Source organism: Watersipora subatra, chromosome 1 (genome assembly GCF_963576615.1).
Source record: "Watersipora subatra chromosome 1, tzWatSuba1.1, whole genome shotgun sequence".
Classification (NCBI taxonomy): Eukaryota; Metazoa; Bryozoa; class Gymnolaemata; order Cheilostomatida; family Watersiporidae; genus Watersipora; species Watersipora subatra.
In genome coordinates this window covers 35,191,430-35,207,190 of record NC_088708.1, presented here as the reverse complement: position 1 = coordinate 35,207,190, position 15,761 = coordinate 35,191,430, and the positions used below count along the sequence as shown (strand labels likewise).

Below are 15,761 nucleotides of genomic sequence, written 5' to 3'. Positions count from 1 at the left end.
ATACCAATATTAAATATATAAATACTGTAATACTAAGGTGAAAGTATAAGGAGACATACCGATATTAAATATATAAATACTGTAATACTAAAGTTGAAGTATAAGGAGACATACCGATATTAAATATATAAATACTGTAATACTAAGGATAAAGTATAAAGAGACATACCGATATTAAATATATAAATATTGTAATACTAAGGATAAAGTATAAGGAGACATACCGATATTAAATATATAAATATTGTAATACTAAGAATAAAGTATAAGGAGACATACCAATATTAAATATATAAATACTGTAATACTAAAGTTGAAGTATAAGGAGACATACTAATATTAAATATATAAATACTGTAATACTAAGGATAAAGTATAAGGAGACATACCGATATTAAATATATAAATATTGTAATACTAAGGATAAAGTATAAGGAGACATACCAATATTAAATATATAAATATTGTAATACTAAGGATAAAGTATAAGGAGACATACCGATATTAAATATATAAATACTGTAATACTAAGGATAAAGTATAAGGAGACATACCGATATTAAATATATAAATACTGTAATACTAAGGATAAAGTATAAGGAGACATACCGATATTAAATATATAAATACTGTAACACTAAGGATAAAGTATAAGGAGACATACCGATATTAAATATATAAATATTGTAATACTAAGGATAAAGTATAAGGAGACATACCGATATTAAATATATAAATACTGTAACACTAAGGATAAAGTATAAGGAGACATACCGATATTAAATATATAAATACTGTAATACTAAGGATAAAGTATAAGGAGACATACCGATATTAAATATATAAATATTGTAATACTAAGGATAAAGTATAAGGAGACATACCGATATTAAATATATAAATACTGTAATACTAAGGATAAAGTATAAGGAGACATACCGATATTAAATATATAAATACTGTAATACTAAGGATAAAGTATAAGGAGACATACCGATATTAAATATATAAATACTGTAATACTAAGGATAAAGTATAAGGAGACATACCGATATTAAATATATAAATACTGTAATACTAAGGATAAAGTATAAGGAGACATACCGATATTAAATATATAAATACTGTAATACTAAGGATAAAGTATAAGGAGACATACCAATATTAAATATATAAATACTGTAATACTAAGGATAAAGTATAAGGAGACATACCAATATTAAATATATAAATACTGTAATACTAAGGATAAAGTATAAGGAGACATACCGATATTAAATATATAAATACTGTAATACTAAGGATAAAGTATAAGGAGACATACCGATATTAAATATATAAATACTGTAATACTAAAGCTGAAGTATAAGGAGACATACCAATATTAAATATATAAATACTGTAATACTAAGGATAAAGTATAAGGAGACATACCGATATTAAATATATAAATACTGTAATACTAAAGTTGAAGTATAAGGAGACATACCAATATTAAATATATAAATACTGTAATACTAAGGATAAAGTATAAGGAGACATACCGATATTAAATATATAAATACTGTAATACTAAGGTGAAAGTATAAGGAGACATACTAATATTAAATATATAAATACTGTAACACTAAGGATAAAGTATAAGGAGACATACCGATATTTAATATATAAATACTGTAATACTAAAGTTGAAGTATAAGGAGACATACCAATATTAAATATATAAATACTGTAATACTAAGGATAAAGTATAAGGAGGCATACCGATATTAAATATATAAATACTGTAATACTAAGGATAAAGTATAAGGAGACATACCGATATTAAATATATAAATACTGTAATACTAAAGATAAAGTATAAGGAGACATACCGATATTAAATATATAAATATTGTAATACTAAGGATAAAGTATAAGGAGACATACCGATATTAGATATATAAATACTGTAACACTAAGGATAAAGTATAAGGAGACATACCGATATTAAATATATAAATACTGTAATACTAAGGATAAAGTATAAGGAGACATACCGATATTAAATATATAAATATTGTAATACTAAGGATAAAGTATAAGGAGACATACCGATATTAAATATATAAATACTGTAATACTAAGGATAAAGTATAAGGAGACATACCGATATTAAATATATAAATACTGTAATACTAAGGATAAAGTATAAGGAGACATACCGATATTAAATATATAAATACTGTAATACTAAGGATAAAGTATAAGGAGACATACCGATATTAAATATATAAATACTGTAATACTAAGGATAAAGTATAAGGAGACATACCGATATTAAATATATAAATACTGTAATACTAAGGATAAAGTATAAGGAGACATACCAATATTAAATATATAAATACTGTAATACTAAGGATAAAGTATAAGGAGACATACCAATATTAAATATATAAATACTGTAATACTAAGGATAAAGTATAAGGAGACATACCGATATTAAATATATAAATACTGTAATACTAAGGATAAAGTATAAGGAGACATACCGATATTAAATATATAAATACTGTAATACTAAAGCTGAAGTATAAGGAGACATACCAATATTAAATATATAAATACTGTAATACTAAGGATAAAGTATAAGGAGACATACCGATATTAAATATATAAATACTGTAATACTAAAGTTGAAGTATAAGGAGACATACCAATATTAAATATATAAATACTGTAATACTAAGGATAAAGTATAAGGAGACATACCGATATTAAATATATAAATACTGTAATACTAAGGTGAAAGTATAAGGAGACATACTAATATTAAATATATAAATACTGTAACACTAAGGATAAAGTATAAGGAGACATACCGATATTTAATATATAAATACTGTAATACTAAAGTTGAAGTATAAGGAGACATACCAATATTAAATATATAAATACTGTAATACTAAGGATAAAGTATAAGGAGGCATACCGATATTAAATATATAAATACTGTAATACTAAGGATAAAGTATAAGGAGACATACCGATATTAAATATATAAATACTGTAACACTAAGGTGAAAGTATAAGTATACTTGCTAGAATGTCTCCTCTTGTATAGTCATTTTTTTTTCATTCTCCTACCTTTCCTTCACTCCTACCTTTCCTTCACTCCTACCTTTCCTTCACTCCTACCTTTCCTTCACTCCTACCTTTCCTTCACTCCTACCTTTCCTTCACTCCTACCTTTCCTTCACTCCTACCTTTCCTTCACTCCTACCTTTCCTTCACTCCTACCTTTCCTTCACTCCTACCTTTCCTTCACTCCTACCTTTCCTTCACTCCTACCTTTCCTTCACTCCTACCTTTCCTTCACTCCTACCTTTCCTTCACTCCTACCTTTCCTTCACTCCTACCTTTCCTTCACTCCTACCTTTCCTTCACTCCTACCTTTCCTTCACTCCTACCTTTCCTTCACTCCTACCTTTCCTTCACTCCTACCTTTCCTTCACTCCTACCTTTCCTTCACTCCTACCTTTCCTTCACTCCTACCTTTCCTTCACTCCTACCTTTCCTTCACTCCTACCTTTCCTTCACTCCTACCTTTCCTTCACTCCTACCTTTCCTTCACTCCTACCTTTCCTTCACTCCTACCTTTCCTTCACTCCTACCTTTCCTTCACTCCTACCTTTCCTTCACTCCTACCTTTCCTTCACTCCTACCTTTCCTTCACTCCTACCTTTCCTTCACTCCTACCTTTCCTTCACTCCTACCTTTCCTTCACTCCTACCTTTCCTTCACTCCTACCTTTCCTTCACTCCTACCTTTCCTTCACTCCTACCTTTCCTTCACTCCTACCTTTCCTTCACTCCTACCTTTCCTTCACTCCTACCAGTGTTATAGTAACTCTTACTCAGCAGTAATTTACCTAAAAACTATTTCCTAGACTTGTAAATTGTCATGATTGATGCAAGTTCGTTATCGACACCGGAGTACGCACACATATCTCTGGAAAAAGCTTTCAGAAAAAACAAAGAAGCTTTCGTTAAATGATGTGATACAAATCCAACCTTTTATCTCGTCTTTTTCAGTTTGTGTGAATGTCGGCAGACGAGATTGCGTCAGATTTTCACTAATACTTTTATCATGAACATATTGTTTCATGATGGGTGGGTAATCGCCATCTTTGAATATGGGATTTGCAAACCAGCCAACTTTGAAATACAAAGCTCTCAAAGCTGCGTCAACATCTTTCTGAGAGGTGCTTTTAGGCTCCTTCCAGTCACAATCTAGTGTTATGGAAATTTTCCCTACAATCAACAGAGTTCTTAAGTTGAAATAGTGTTTTTGTTTCTTAACTAGTCAGTCGTGTTTTATAACTTATATTATAAAATCATGATATTACAATTATAATTTTCTTATAATTCTGTAAAATATTTGCTTACAACTAAAACGTGAACAGCTAGTCAATAGATGCGTAAATAGAAAATATCGTATTATCAGTTATACTCTAATATCAGTTATACTCTTGTCTTAACAATTGCCTCAAGAAAAAGACAACTCCTGAACAACTAGAACATGTAAATGTTTTTAGACACCAGATTCTTTTTCGCTGATGAAGAAATACGAAAAGTTAAAGACATTTCCATTAGTTACCAGTAGACATTAAATTTTATTAAAACTCAATTTATTTCGTATGACACATACTCTTATGTAATCCGCTGCATTTGTATGTATATGCTTGTCACTTTCTAATTATCTATTTGTTTAAGAAATACTACAAAAGGTGATACTGAGTGCACACTATTGAGTGCACTCAGAGTAATACTGAGTGCAGACTATTGAGTGCACTCAGTGTAATACTGAGTGCACACTATTGAGTGCACACAGAGTAATATTGAGTGCACACTATTGAGTGCACTCAGTGTAATATTGAGTGCGCACTATTGAGTGCACTCAGTGTAATACTGAGTGCACACTATTGAGTGCACACAGAGTAATATTGAGTGCACACTATTGAGTGCACTCAGTGTAATACTGAGTGCACACTATTGAGTGCACACAGAGTAATATTGAGTGCACACTATTGAGTGCACTCAGTGTAATACTGAGTGCGCACTATTGAGTGCACTCAGTGTAATACTGAGTGCACACTATTGAGTGCACACAGAGTAATATTGAGTGCACACTATTGAGTGCACACAGAGTAATATTGAGTGCACACTATTGAGTGCACTCAGTGTAATACTGAGTGCACACTATTGAGTGCACACAGAGTAATATTGAGTGCACACTATTGAGTGCACTCAGTGTAATACTGAGTGCACACTATTGAGTGCACACAGAGTAATATTGAGTGCACACTATTGAGTGCACACAGAGTAATATTGAGTGCAGACTATTGAGTGCACTCAGTGTAATACTGAGTGCACACTATTGAGTGCACACAGAGTAATATTGAGTGCACACTATTGAGTGCACTCAGTGTAATACTGAGTGCACACTATTGAGTGCACACAGAGTAATATTGAGTGCACACTATTGAGTGCACTCAGTGTAATACTGAGTGCGCACTATTGAGTGCACTCAGTGTAATACTGAGTGCACACTATTGAGTGCACACAGAGTAATATTGAGTGCACACTATTGAGTGCACACAGAGTAATATTGAGTGCACACTATTGAGTGCACTCAGTGTAATACTGAGTGCAGACTATTGAGTGCACTCAGTGTAATACTGAGTGCACACTATTGAGTGCACACAGAGTAATATTGAGTGCACACTATTGAGTGCACTCAGTGTAATATTGAGTGCGCACTATTGAGTGCACTCAGTGTAATACTGAGTGCACACTATTGAGTGCACACAGAGTAATATTGAGTGCACACTATTGAGTGCACTCAGTGTAATACTGAGTGCACACTATTGAGTGCACACAGAGTAATATTGAGTGCACACTATTGAGTGCACTCAGTGTAATACTGAGTGCGCACTATTGAGTGCACTCAGTGTAATACTGAGTGCACACTATTGAGTGCACACAGAGTAATATTGAGTGCACACTATTGAGTGCACACAGAGTAATATTGAGTGCACACTATTGAGTGCACTCAGTGTAATACTGAGTGCACACTATTGAGTGCACACAGTGTAATACTGAGTGCACACTATTGAGTGCACACAGAGTAATATTGAGTGCACACTATTGAGTGCACACAGAGTAATATTGAGTGCGCACTATTGAGTGCACACAGAGTAATATTGAGTGCACACTATTGAGTGCACTCAGTGTAATACTGAGTGCACACTATTGAGTGCACTCAGTGTAATACTGAGTGCACACTATTGAGTGCACACAGAGTAATATTGAGTGCACACTATTGAGTGCACTCAGTGTAATACTGAGTGCACACTATTGAGTGCACACAGTGTAATACTGAGTGCGCACTATTGAGTGCACTCAGTGTAATACTGAGTGCACACTATTGAGTGCACACAGAGTAATATTGAGTGCGCACTATTGAGTGCACTCAGTGTAATACTGAGTGCGCACTATTGAGTGCACTCAGTGTAATATTGAGTGCGCACTATTGAGTGCACACAGAGTAATATTGAGTGCACACTATTGAGTGCACTCAGTGTAATACTGAGTGCACACTATTGAGCGCACACAGAGTAATATTGAGTGCGCACTATTGAGTGCACTCAGTGTAATACTGAGTGCACACTATTGAGTGCACACAGAGTAATATTGAGTGCACACTATTGAGTGCACTCAGTGTAATACTGAGTGCACACTATTGAGTGCACACAGAGTAATATTGAGTGCACACTATTGAGTGCACTCAGTGTAATATTGAGTGCGCACTATTGAGTGCACTCAGTGTAATACTGAGTGCACACTATTGAGTGCACACAGAGTAATATTGAGTGCACACTATTGAGTGCACTCAGTGTAATACTGAGTGCACACTATTGAGTGCACACAGAGTAATATTGAGTGCACACTATTGAGTGCACTCAGTGTAATATTGAGTGCGCACTATTGAGTGCACTCAGTGTAATACTGAGTGCACACTATTGAGTGCACACAGAGTAATATTGAGTGCACACTATTGAGTGCACTCAGTGTAATATTGAGTGCGCACTATTGAGTGCACTCAGTGTAATACTGAGTGCACACTATTGAGTGCACACAGAGTAATATTGAGTGCACACTATTGAGTGCACTCAGTGTAATACTGAGTGCACACTATTGAGTGCACACAGAGTAATATTGAGTGCACACTATTGAGTGCACTCAGTGTAATACTGAGTGCGCACTATTGAGTGCACTCAGTGTAATACTGAGTGCACACTATTGAGTGCACACAGAGTAATATTGAGTGCACACTATTGAGTGCACACAGAGTAATATTGAGTGCACACTATTGAGTGCACTCAGTGTAATACTGAGTGCACACTATTGAGTGCACACAGAGTAATATTGAGTGCACACTATTGAGTGCACTCAGTGTAATACTGAGTGCACACTATTGAGCGCACACAGAGTAATATTGAGTGCGCACTATTGAGTGCACTCAGTGTAATACTGAGTGCACACTATTGAGTGCACACAGAGTAATATTGAGTGCGCACTATTGAGTGCACACAGAGTAATATTGAGTGCACACTATTGAGTGCACTCAGTGTAGTACTGAGTGCACACTATTGAGCGCACACAGAGTAATATTGAGTGCGCACTATTGAGTGCACTCAGTGTAATACTGAGTGCACACTATTGAGTGCACACAGAGTAATACTGAGTGCGCACTATTGAGTGCACTCAGTGTAATACTGAGTGCACACTATTGAGTGCACACAGAGTAATATTGAGTGCACACTATTGAGTGCACTCAGTGTAATATTGAGTGCGCACTATTGAGTGCACTCAGTGTAATACTGAGTGCACACTATTGAGTGCACACAGAGTAATATTGAGTGCACACTATTGAGTGCACTCAGTGTAATACTGAGTGCACACTATTGAGTGCACACAGAGTAATATTGAGTGCACACTATTGAGTGCACTCAGTGTAATACTGAGTGCGCACTATTGAGTGCACTCAGTGTAATACTGAGTGCACACTATTGAGTGCACACAGAGTAATATTGAGTGCGCACTATTGAGTGCACTCAGTGTAATACTGAGTGCGCACTATTGAGTGCACTCAGTGTAATACTGAGTGCACACTATTGAGTGCACACAGAGTAATATTGAGTGCGCACTATTGAGTGCACTCAGTGTAATACTGAGTGCACACTATTGAGTGCACACAGAGTAATATTGAGTGCACACTATTGAGTGCACTCAGTGTAATACTGAGTGCGCACTATTGAGTGCACTCAGTGTAATACTGAGTGCGCACTATTGAGTGCACTCAGTGTAATACTGAGTGCACACTATTGAGTGCACTCAGTGTAATACTGAGTGCACACTATTGAGTGCACTCAGTGTAATACTGAGTGCGCACTATTGAGTGCACTCAGTGTAATACTGAGTGCACACTATTGAGTGCACACAGAGTAATATTGAGTGCGCACTATTGAGTGCACTCAGTGTAATACTGAGTGCACACTATTGAGTGCACACAGAGTAATATTGAGTGCACACTATTGAGTGCACTCAGTGTAATACTGAGTGCACACTATTGAGTGCACACAGAGTAATATTGAGTGCACACTATTGAGTGCACTCAGTGTAATACTGAGTGCGCACTATTGAGTGCACTCAGTGTAATGCTGAGTGCACACTATTGAGTGCACACAGAGTAATATTGAGTGCGCACTATTGAGTGCACTCAGTGTAATACTGAGTGCACACTATTGAGTGCACACAGAGTAATATTGAGTGCACACTATTGAGTGCACTCAGTGTAATACTGAGTGCACACTATTGAGTGCACACAGAGTAATATTGAGTGCACACTATTGAGTGCACTCAGTGTAATACTGAGTGCACACTATTGAGCGCACACAGAGTAATATTGAGTGCGCACTATTGAGTGCACTCAGTGTAATACTGAGTGCACACTATTGAGTGCACACAGAGTAATATTGAGTGCACACTATTGAGTGCACTCAGTGTAATACTGAGTGCACACTATTGAGCGCACACAGAGTAATATTGAGTGCACACTATTGAGTGCACTCAGAGTAATACTGAGTGCACACTATTGAGTGCACACAGAGTAATACTGAGTGCACACTATTGAGTGCACACAGAGTAATACTGAGTGCACACTATTGAGTGCACACAGAGTAATACTGAGTGCACGCTACTGAGTGCACACAGAGTAATACTGAGTGCACACTATTGAGTGCACACAGAGTCCATTAATAGCAAGTAATCTTTTAGATACTGCCAATATAAAAATAAACACGTTGTAGACTTTTACTGGAATCAGTTGCTCAATTGTACCAATCTACAAGTTTCATGAACTCACCAATTAACGAGTTTCATGAACTCATCAACCTAAGAGTTTTATTACCTTCTTAAACTATGAGTTTAAGAACTCACGAACTAGTGAAATAAAACTGTGTACATGTATATACATACAGATTGAAGATAGTGAAGTTGTGACTCTGACAAGCTCTTCTACTCTATATGGTTTGTTGATTAAACCTTATTGACCCATTTTAACCGTTGTTTTGGTTAGAATGCAGAGAAAATACTTGGCTGAGATCAAAAAGCTGAAATACTTGGTCAATATAAATATTATATTTACTAATTTTACCATCTATTTTCAGATTTTACATGTGCAGTTTTTGTATTGTTTAAACACATTTGCAAGCTAAATGTGCGAATTGAAAGTTATAATATTGCATAACATTTTTGTGCACACAGCTAACAGCTTAAGCTGACTTGATTTTAATATTTCTAAGATTTTTGATCTCATGCAATATTTGTGTTGGTGACTGTATCAGAGACACATACATGCGTATACATGCTATATATCGTATGTGCAATATGAAATTACCTCCGTATGTTGCTTTGTAATTAGTATTATAGACATGATACGCCTTCGCGTGTGACTTGATGATGTTGTGAGCACACTGATATGGATCAATGGCAGGCTTATCATATTTACCAGGCGCATGAACTCCTATGCCATAGCCCAGCCAACAGGTTACATATGGCTCATTAAAGGTAATCCATAAAGGTACCTATCGTAAAAGACAACTTTATAGAGAACACTGAGAAAGGAAAATGTTCAACAATCACAGCAACTGTTGTTATAAAAACACAAAGTTCAAGATACAAAAGGACAGATTTGGTCCTTTTTAGTATCTTAGTAAAGTTACCAACTAAACCATTCACAGTAATCTACTCTAGTGCAAAGGCACATAATTGAGAAGTTAACCAGCGTTTTAGTGTATCGTAACAAGCAGTTTGTGGTTTGCTCATGAGTTTGTCTAAAATATATTTTAACATTAGGTGCAATTTTAAGACAAGTGCATATCAAACATATTCACTGTCAAAGAGCAGTTAAATATGTTGAGAAAGCTTTTTGTATCGAGTGATATTTAAGTGTAATTTCGTGTTGCAATGATGAGAAGCACGCAAGAAAATTTATTAGAAGTTTAGGAAGAAAGTTTAGCAAGTAAGAAGTCAATTAATTATCCAGGAAAAAAGTTGAGATAGACAAGACGCCTATTATTTATCTAAAAAAGATGTTGAAATTGACAGGAAGTCTACTACTTATTCAGGAAAGAAAATGAGATAGCCAAGACGTTTGTCTATTATTCAGGACAATATTTGAAATAGACAGGAAGTCGATTAACCATCCAGGAAGAATGATTAGGCAGAAAGGAAGTTCATAAATCATCTAGGAAAAAAGTTGAGGTAGACAGGAAGTATATTAATCATCCAGGAAGGAAGTTGAGGTGGACAGGAAGTATATTAATCATCAAGGAAGGAAGTTGAGGTAGACAGGAAGTATATTAATCATCCAGGAAAGAAGTTGAGGTAACACGAAGTATATTAATCATCCAGGAAAGAAGTTGAGATAGACAGGAAGTCTAATAATTATTCAAGAAAGAAGTTGGAATAGCTAGGAAATCAATTAATTATCCAAAAGAAAAGCGTAGCTAGACAGCTCACATCTGCTCCGAGTTCCTGAAAAACTTTATTTGCATAGTCCTTGAAATGGTTGACGATTGTGCTGTTGAGCCAGCCACCATGATCTTGCAATGCCTGCGGAAGGTCCCAGTGATACAATGTAACCATGGCCTTTATATTAGCCTTTTTCAGCTCGACCAGTACATCTTTGTAGTATTGCATGCCTCGTTGATTGTATGATGCGGCTGTGCCATCTGGGAATATTCTAGACCAGGACAAGGAGAATCGATAATGGGAGACCTATAAATATAGATAGTTGTAAATAAAAATTGGCTATGCACAGTCTGGGGCAACAATAGTCATCTATGCTAATAATAGTGTGGTAGACGATTGTCGAGGCCAGGCGCGAGAACTAGAAAAAAAATGTTGAAGCAATTGATAGCAGGATCAAGCTAAGCCCCAACCTGGCCAACAACACGGGACAGGTAGAAATTGCTTGTTCGAGTAGCATACGGAAACTGCAGATGTTGAGAGCACATTTATCAGCACCTTGCCATCTTCGTGTGTGACTGTCATTGGCAACACATTTCACGCGACCAAGTGATGTCACACCAAAAGGCACATAGAGGTGGTGCGTGCGAGGTGCTGTATGCCTCGTTGACAAAGACAACTGGGTGACGTTCTTAAAGACAAGAGGATGGCTTGTCGACCTTTCGATGAAATCGGGTACCCATACTCAGACTGTGGCTCGCCAACCCTATGAGTGGGCAATCAAGTCAGTCAGGGTTAACAGCCACAAACCTAAGGAAGCTTGCTAGACAAAGCGACTGATAGATTCACCAGAGGTAAACCGTCTCAGCAATCCCAAATCACAATCCCAACTGAGTGAGTCTGGATCTTTTGAACAACAAGATCGGCCCGTACACAGCCCTACTGTCAAGTTGTCTAGACGAAAACTAGAAGAGACTCCAACAGGACCCGAGTCACGCTCGGAATGCCAGCCTAGGATTTTAGAAAGTTTACCAGCTGACTAGCCCCTGTACCACCACTAGGAGGAGCGAGCCCTGCAACTATGGGGAGGGGGCTTTCCAATCTAAATAGGTGAGGGAAGAGGACCCTGCTATTGTAAAATCAGAGATCCACCACCTGGAGTATGGGGCTTGACAGCACTAGCTCTGGTCTCAGCTGATCTCTCTTCTCGATGTTAAATGGGTAGACCCCAGGGCCTCCACGGGGGAAGGGTTTGGTGGCCGATCGCTGGGACCAGAACCAAAAGATTGGAAATAAGAGAGAAAAAACTCTGAAGTGACCAGCGCTAGGACTGAGTCGAACCCCTACTCGGCCGATGACACGGCTTTTGGTAGAACTTGCGGTTGGTCGAGGTCGGCTACCGCATCGACCCTGCGATCGAAGGGCCAAGCCTAACCAGACAAGAAGCGCATATAAAGAGCATAGTTGAGCAAAGGAAGGCAGAGCTCTTGCAAGTCTCACACTATGCAGTTACTTACATGTTTATTGCATATATAACTGTACCCATATATATATATATATATATATATATATATATATATATATATATATATATATATATATATATATATATATATATATATATATATATATATATATATATATATATATATATATATATATATATATATATATATATATATATATATATATATATATATATATATATATATATATATATATATATATATATATATATATATATATATATATATATATATATATATATATATATATATATGCTTTATATAAATGCTGGGATGTAAGAACAGCTGTAATCCCAGCAGTCATTGGGGCACTGGGCGCAATAAAACTGGCGCATAAAATGTGGCTTGCCCAAATACCAACAGCAATCAACTCAGGTGAGTTGCAGAAAAGTGCGCTACTGGGAACAGCTAAGATCTTGAGGCGAGTGCTCAAACTCCCACGTCTCTGGTAGGGACCCGAGTTAAAGCAGAAAATACCACCCATACGGGTTAACGGGGGTGAGGAAACAATTTTTTTCATTTGTGAATTATATACTCTCATTGCCTTGTACTCAAGTGGTTTGATTCTTGGGGAGCACATAAAAGAACTTGGTCAATTCCATTACAATATTCTCGGTTTACATGTCTGAGTATAGGTCAATTAACTGGGTTTATGATAGGAACAAAGCAGAAAGTATAACTTCAAAGTGTGACACCTTCATGCATGCTGCTATATCTTCATGAGAGCCAACTGTTTGTCATATAACATGAAATAATTTCCTGACCACGATTGATATGAGTTGAAGGCTTTGCTATTTCAAGAGATATTCAGAGTCTATTGTAATAATGGGCGTAATAGTCCCTAGTAATAGTCCCTAGTAATAGTCCCTAGTAATAGTCCCTAGTAATAGTCCCTAGTATAATAAAAGGTTAGTTGAAAAAGACAAATGAAGAGTGAAATGTACTTGTGTCCTAATTCGTAACGACACCAGTCTCAACACCCATTATACGCGTTGACAGCTTATAGAAGTTCTCTGATTTTAGCTGATAAAAACTAATAATATCTATATCATCTCTTCGTCTATGGGCTGACGTGTTAGTGCTAAGGATTAGAGTGAGGCTCCATCATTTCATTAGTAACTGCCAACAAATATATGTAAAGTTTTGAGATAGTTGCAGGTAGACCGAGCTTTTCCTTATCACTAATACACCTTTATAATGGATTTTAAAATAATCTACCCACCCCCATGTCTTTCATAAGAGCGATGTCTTCCTTGTACTTGTAGTAGCTGTTACAGGCAACATCACCTGTAGCATTGTTCAGCACATGGCCTCCTTCATGGGTAAACCTATCCCATATGTTTTCTCCTTTGCCTGTGTATTCAACAACTTCACTGAGCATGCAAAGCTACCGGACAGGCAACGATATTTCTCAGCAAAGCATGTAAATGGAACAACAGTATCGACTCCTCTAGCTTTTCACTATCTTACAACTACAGAATTATTCTTAGTTTCCTTCAATTAATTTCTAGTGTAAATTTTAGCTAAAGCTGCAACCTGAACAGATAACTTATAAATATCCAGTATACCCATACATATACCCATACAGTATATCCATACAGAATACCTATACAGTATACCCATACGGAATACCCATACAGTATACCCATACATTATACCCATACAGAATACCCATACAGTATACCCATACAGTATACCCATACAGTATACCCATACAGTATACCCATACAGTATACCCTTATACATGCTGCATGGAGACAACAGAGACAACAGTGAGGTGGAAAGACTCATACATCCTTTTTAATTAATACAATTTTCATTCTGGTGTGATAGTATAGTATTTATTGAACGCATCTGAAATGAATTAAAGCTGCCTACCAGATACATTCCAGGCTCCTTCTATTTGATAGGCAGCTGTCGCTGTTCCCCACAGAAATCCATCAGGAAATCTCTTGTATAAAAAGGGATCGTCCTCAAAATTTGACTGCGCAAGTGAACATAAGATAGCTATGGTCAACAAAAAAAGTTTCATTTTTGAAAGCCTTAATCAAGCGTGTTTTCATGCAGACTCAACTATTCCTGATTTTAACAGCCTCCTTACAGCGCCATAAAAGGCAAAATGAAGCATTTAGTTACGCCTATCTGTGACTGGATGACGGGCTGATATAGCGCACCACACCCGCGTTATCTCCCTGTAAAATTGACAAGCTCTAACAAATGCATTTACTGCATCACGTCAATTAGATAAGGAAGATATGGAAGGCGCTCCATGATTAAATAGATGTGCAGCTATAATGCTATAACTATCATGTTATCTTGAGGTGCCAGCGGTAATGCTATGTTATGCCAACACCACTTTCATACATATGCTTAAAATAACTTCCTTGCTATCCAATATAAAAAACAAGGTGCTGCTGGTTGTTTGAAAAAATTCTACTAACTGCTGGCGATTTTAAAGATTGACACTTAAGGAATCACTTTTGTTCGCTATTGTATGCAATCATTAATTCAACAGTTGGCAAACGCGTCAGCATAACTGAAATTTCAGAAAGTAAAAATATAATATACTTTGACTATCAAAACACAAGGGTTACAGCATACAAATGATGTAAACAATGCGAACACAGCCTCGCAAACTATTACAAACATTTCTTTTCTTCCAAATAAAAGTTTATATAGAGGCTCATAGGTAAAATATAAGGCAGTTACTTAATAATAACCTCTCCAAACTGATGGCTAGGGGTCATTAGTAATTGGCTAGAAGAGTGGGAAAATGTCAAAGTGTAATGACAGGCTATGCGAGAGGTGGGCCGCCATTGTCAGTCTATTCAAACAAGATAGTGGCTGATTTTGTTATTTTCAAATATCGCGAAAATTGCTATTTTATAGTAACGATGAGTCGATGATGGGCACGATGTGTTCTCAGTGATTTTAGCTGAGAACACAGCTGAAAGTAGCGCACCACACCCGCGTTATCTCCCTGTAAAATTGACAAGCTCTAACAAATGCATTTACTGCATCACGTCAATTAGATAAGGAAGATATGGAAGGCGTTCCATGATTAAATAGATGTGCAGCTATAATGCTATAACTATCATGTTATCTTGAGGTGCCAGCGGTAATGCTATGTTATGCCAACACCACTTTCATACATATG

General features: G+C 36.3%; 1 protein-coding gene across 1 annotated transcript in view; it reads right to left on the bottom strand.

Annotated features, from left to right (window-relative positions):
* Positions 1 to 14,652, bottom strand: part of LOC137392745 (lactase-like protein) — a 20,968-nt gene extending 6,316 nt beyond the window's left edge. Inside the window, exons 1-5 of the mRNA XM_068079071.1 lie at positions 14,483 to 14,652; positions 13,827 to 13,957; positions 11,130 to 11,387; positions 10,006 to 10,192; positions 4,056 to 4,295 (exon numbers count right to left, since the gene is read on the bottom strand). Of these exons, the coding sequence (XP_067935172.1) occupies positions 4,056 to 4,295; positions 10,006 to 10,192; positions 11,130 to 11,387; positions 13,827 to 13,957; positions 14,483 to 14,636 (970 nt within the window). The 5' untranslated portion in view covers positions 14,637 to 14,652. The remainder of the gene's footprint in view (positions 1 to 4,055; positions 4,296 to 10,005; positions 10,193 to 11,129; positions 11,388 to 13,826; positions 13,958 to 14,482) is intronic.
* Between the last annotated feature and the right edge of the window lie 1,109 nt (positions 14,653 to 15,761).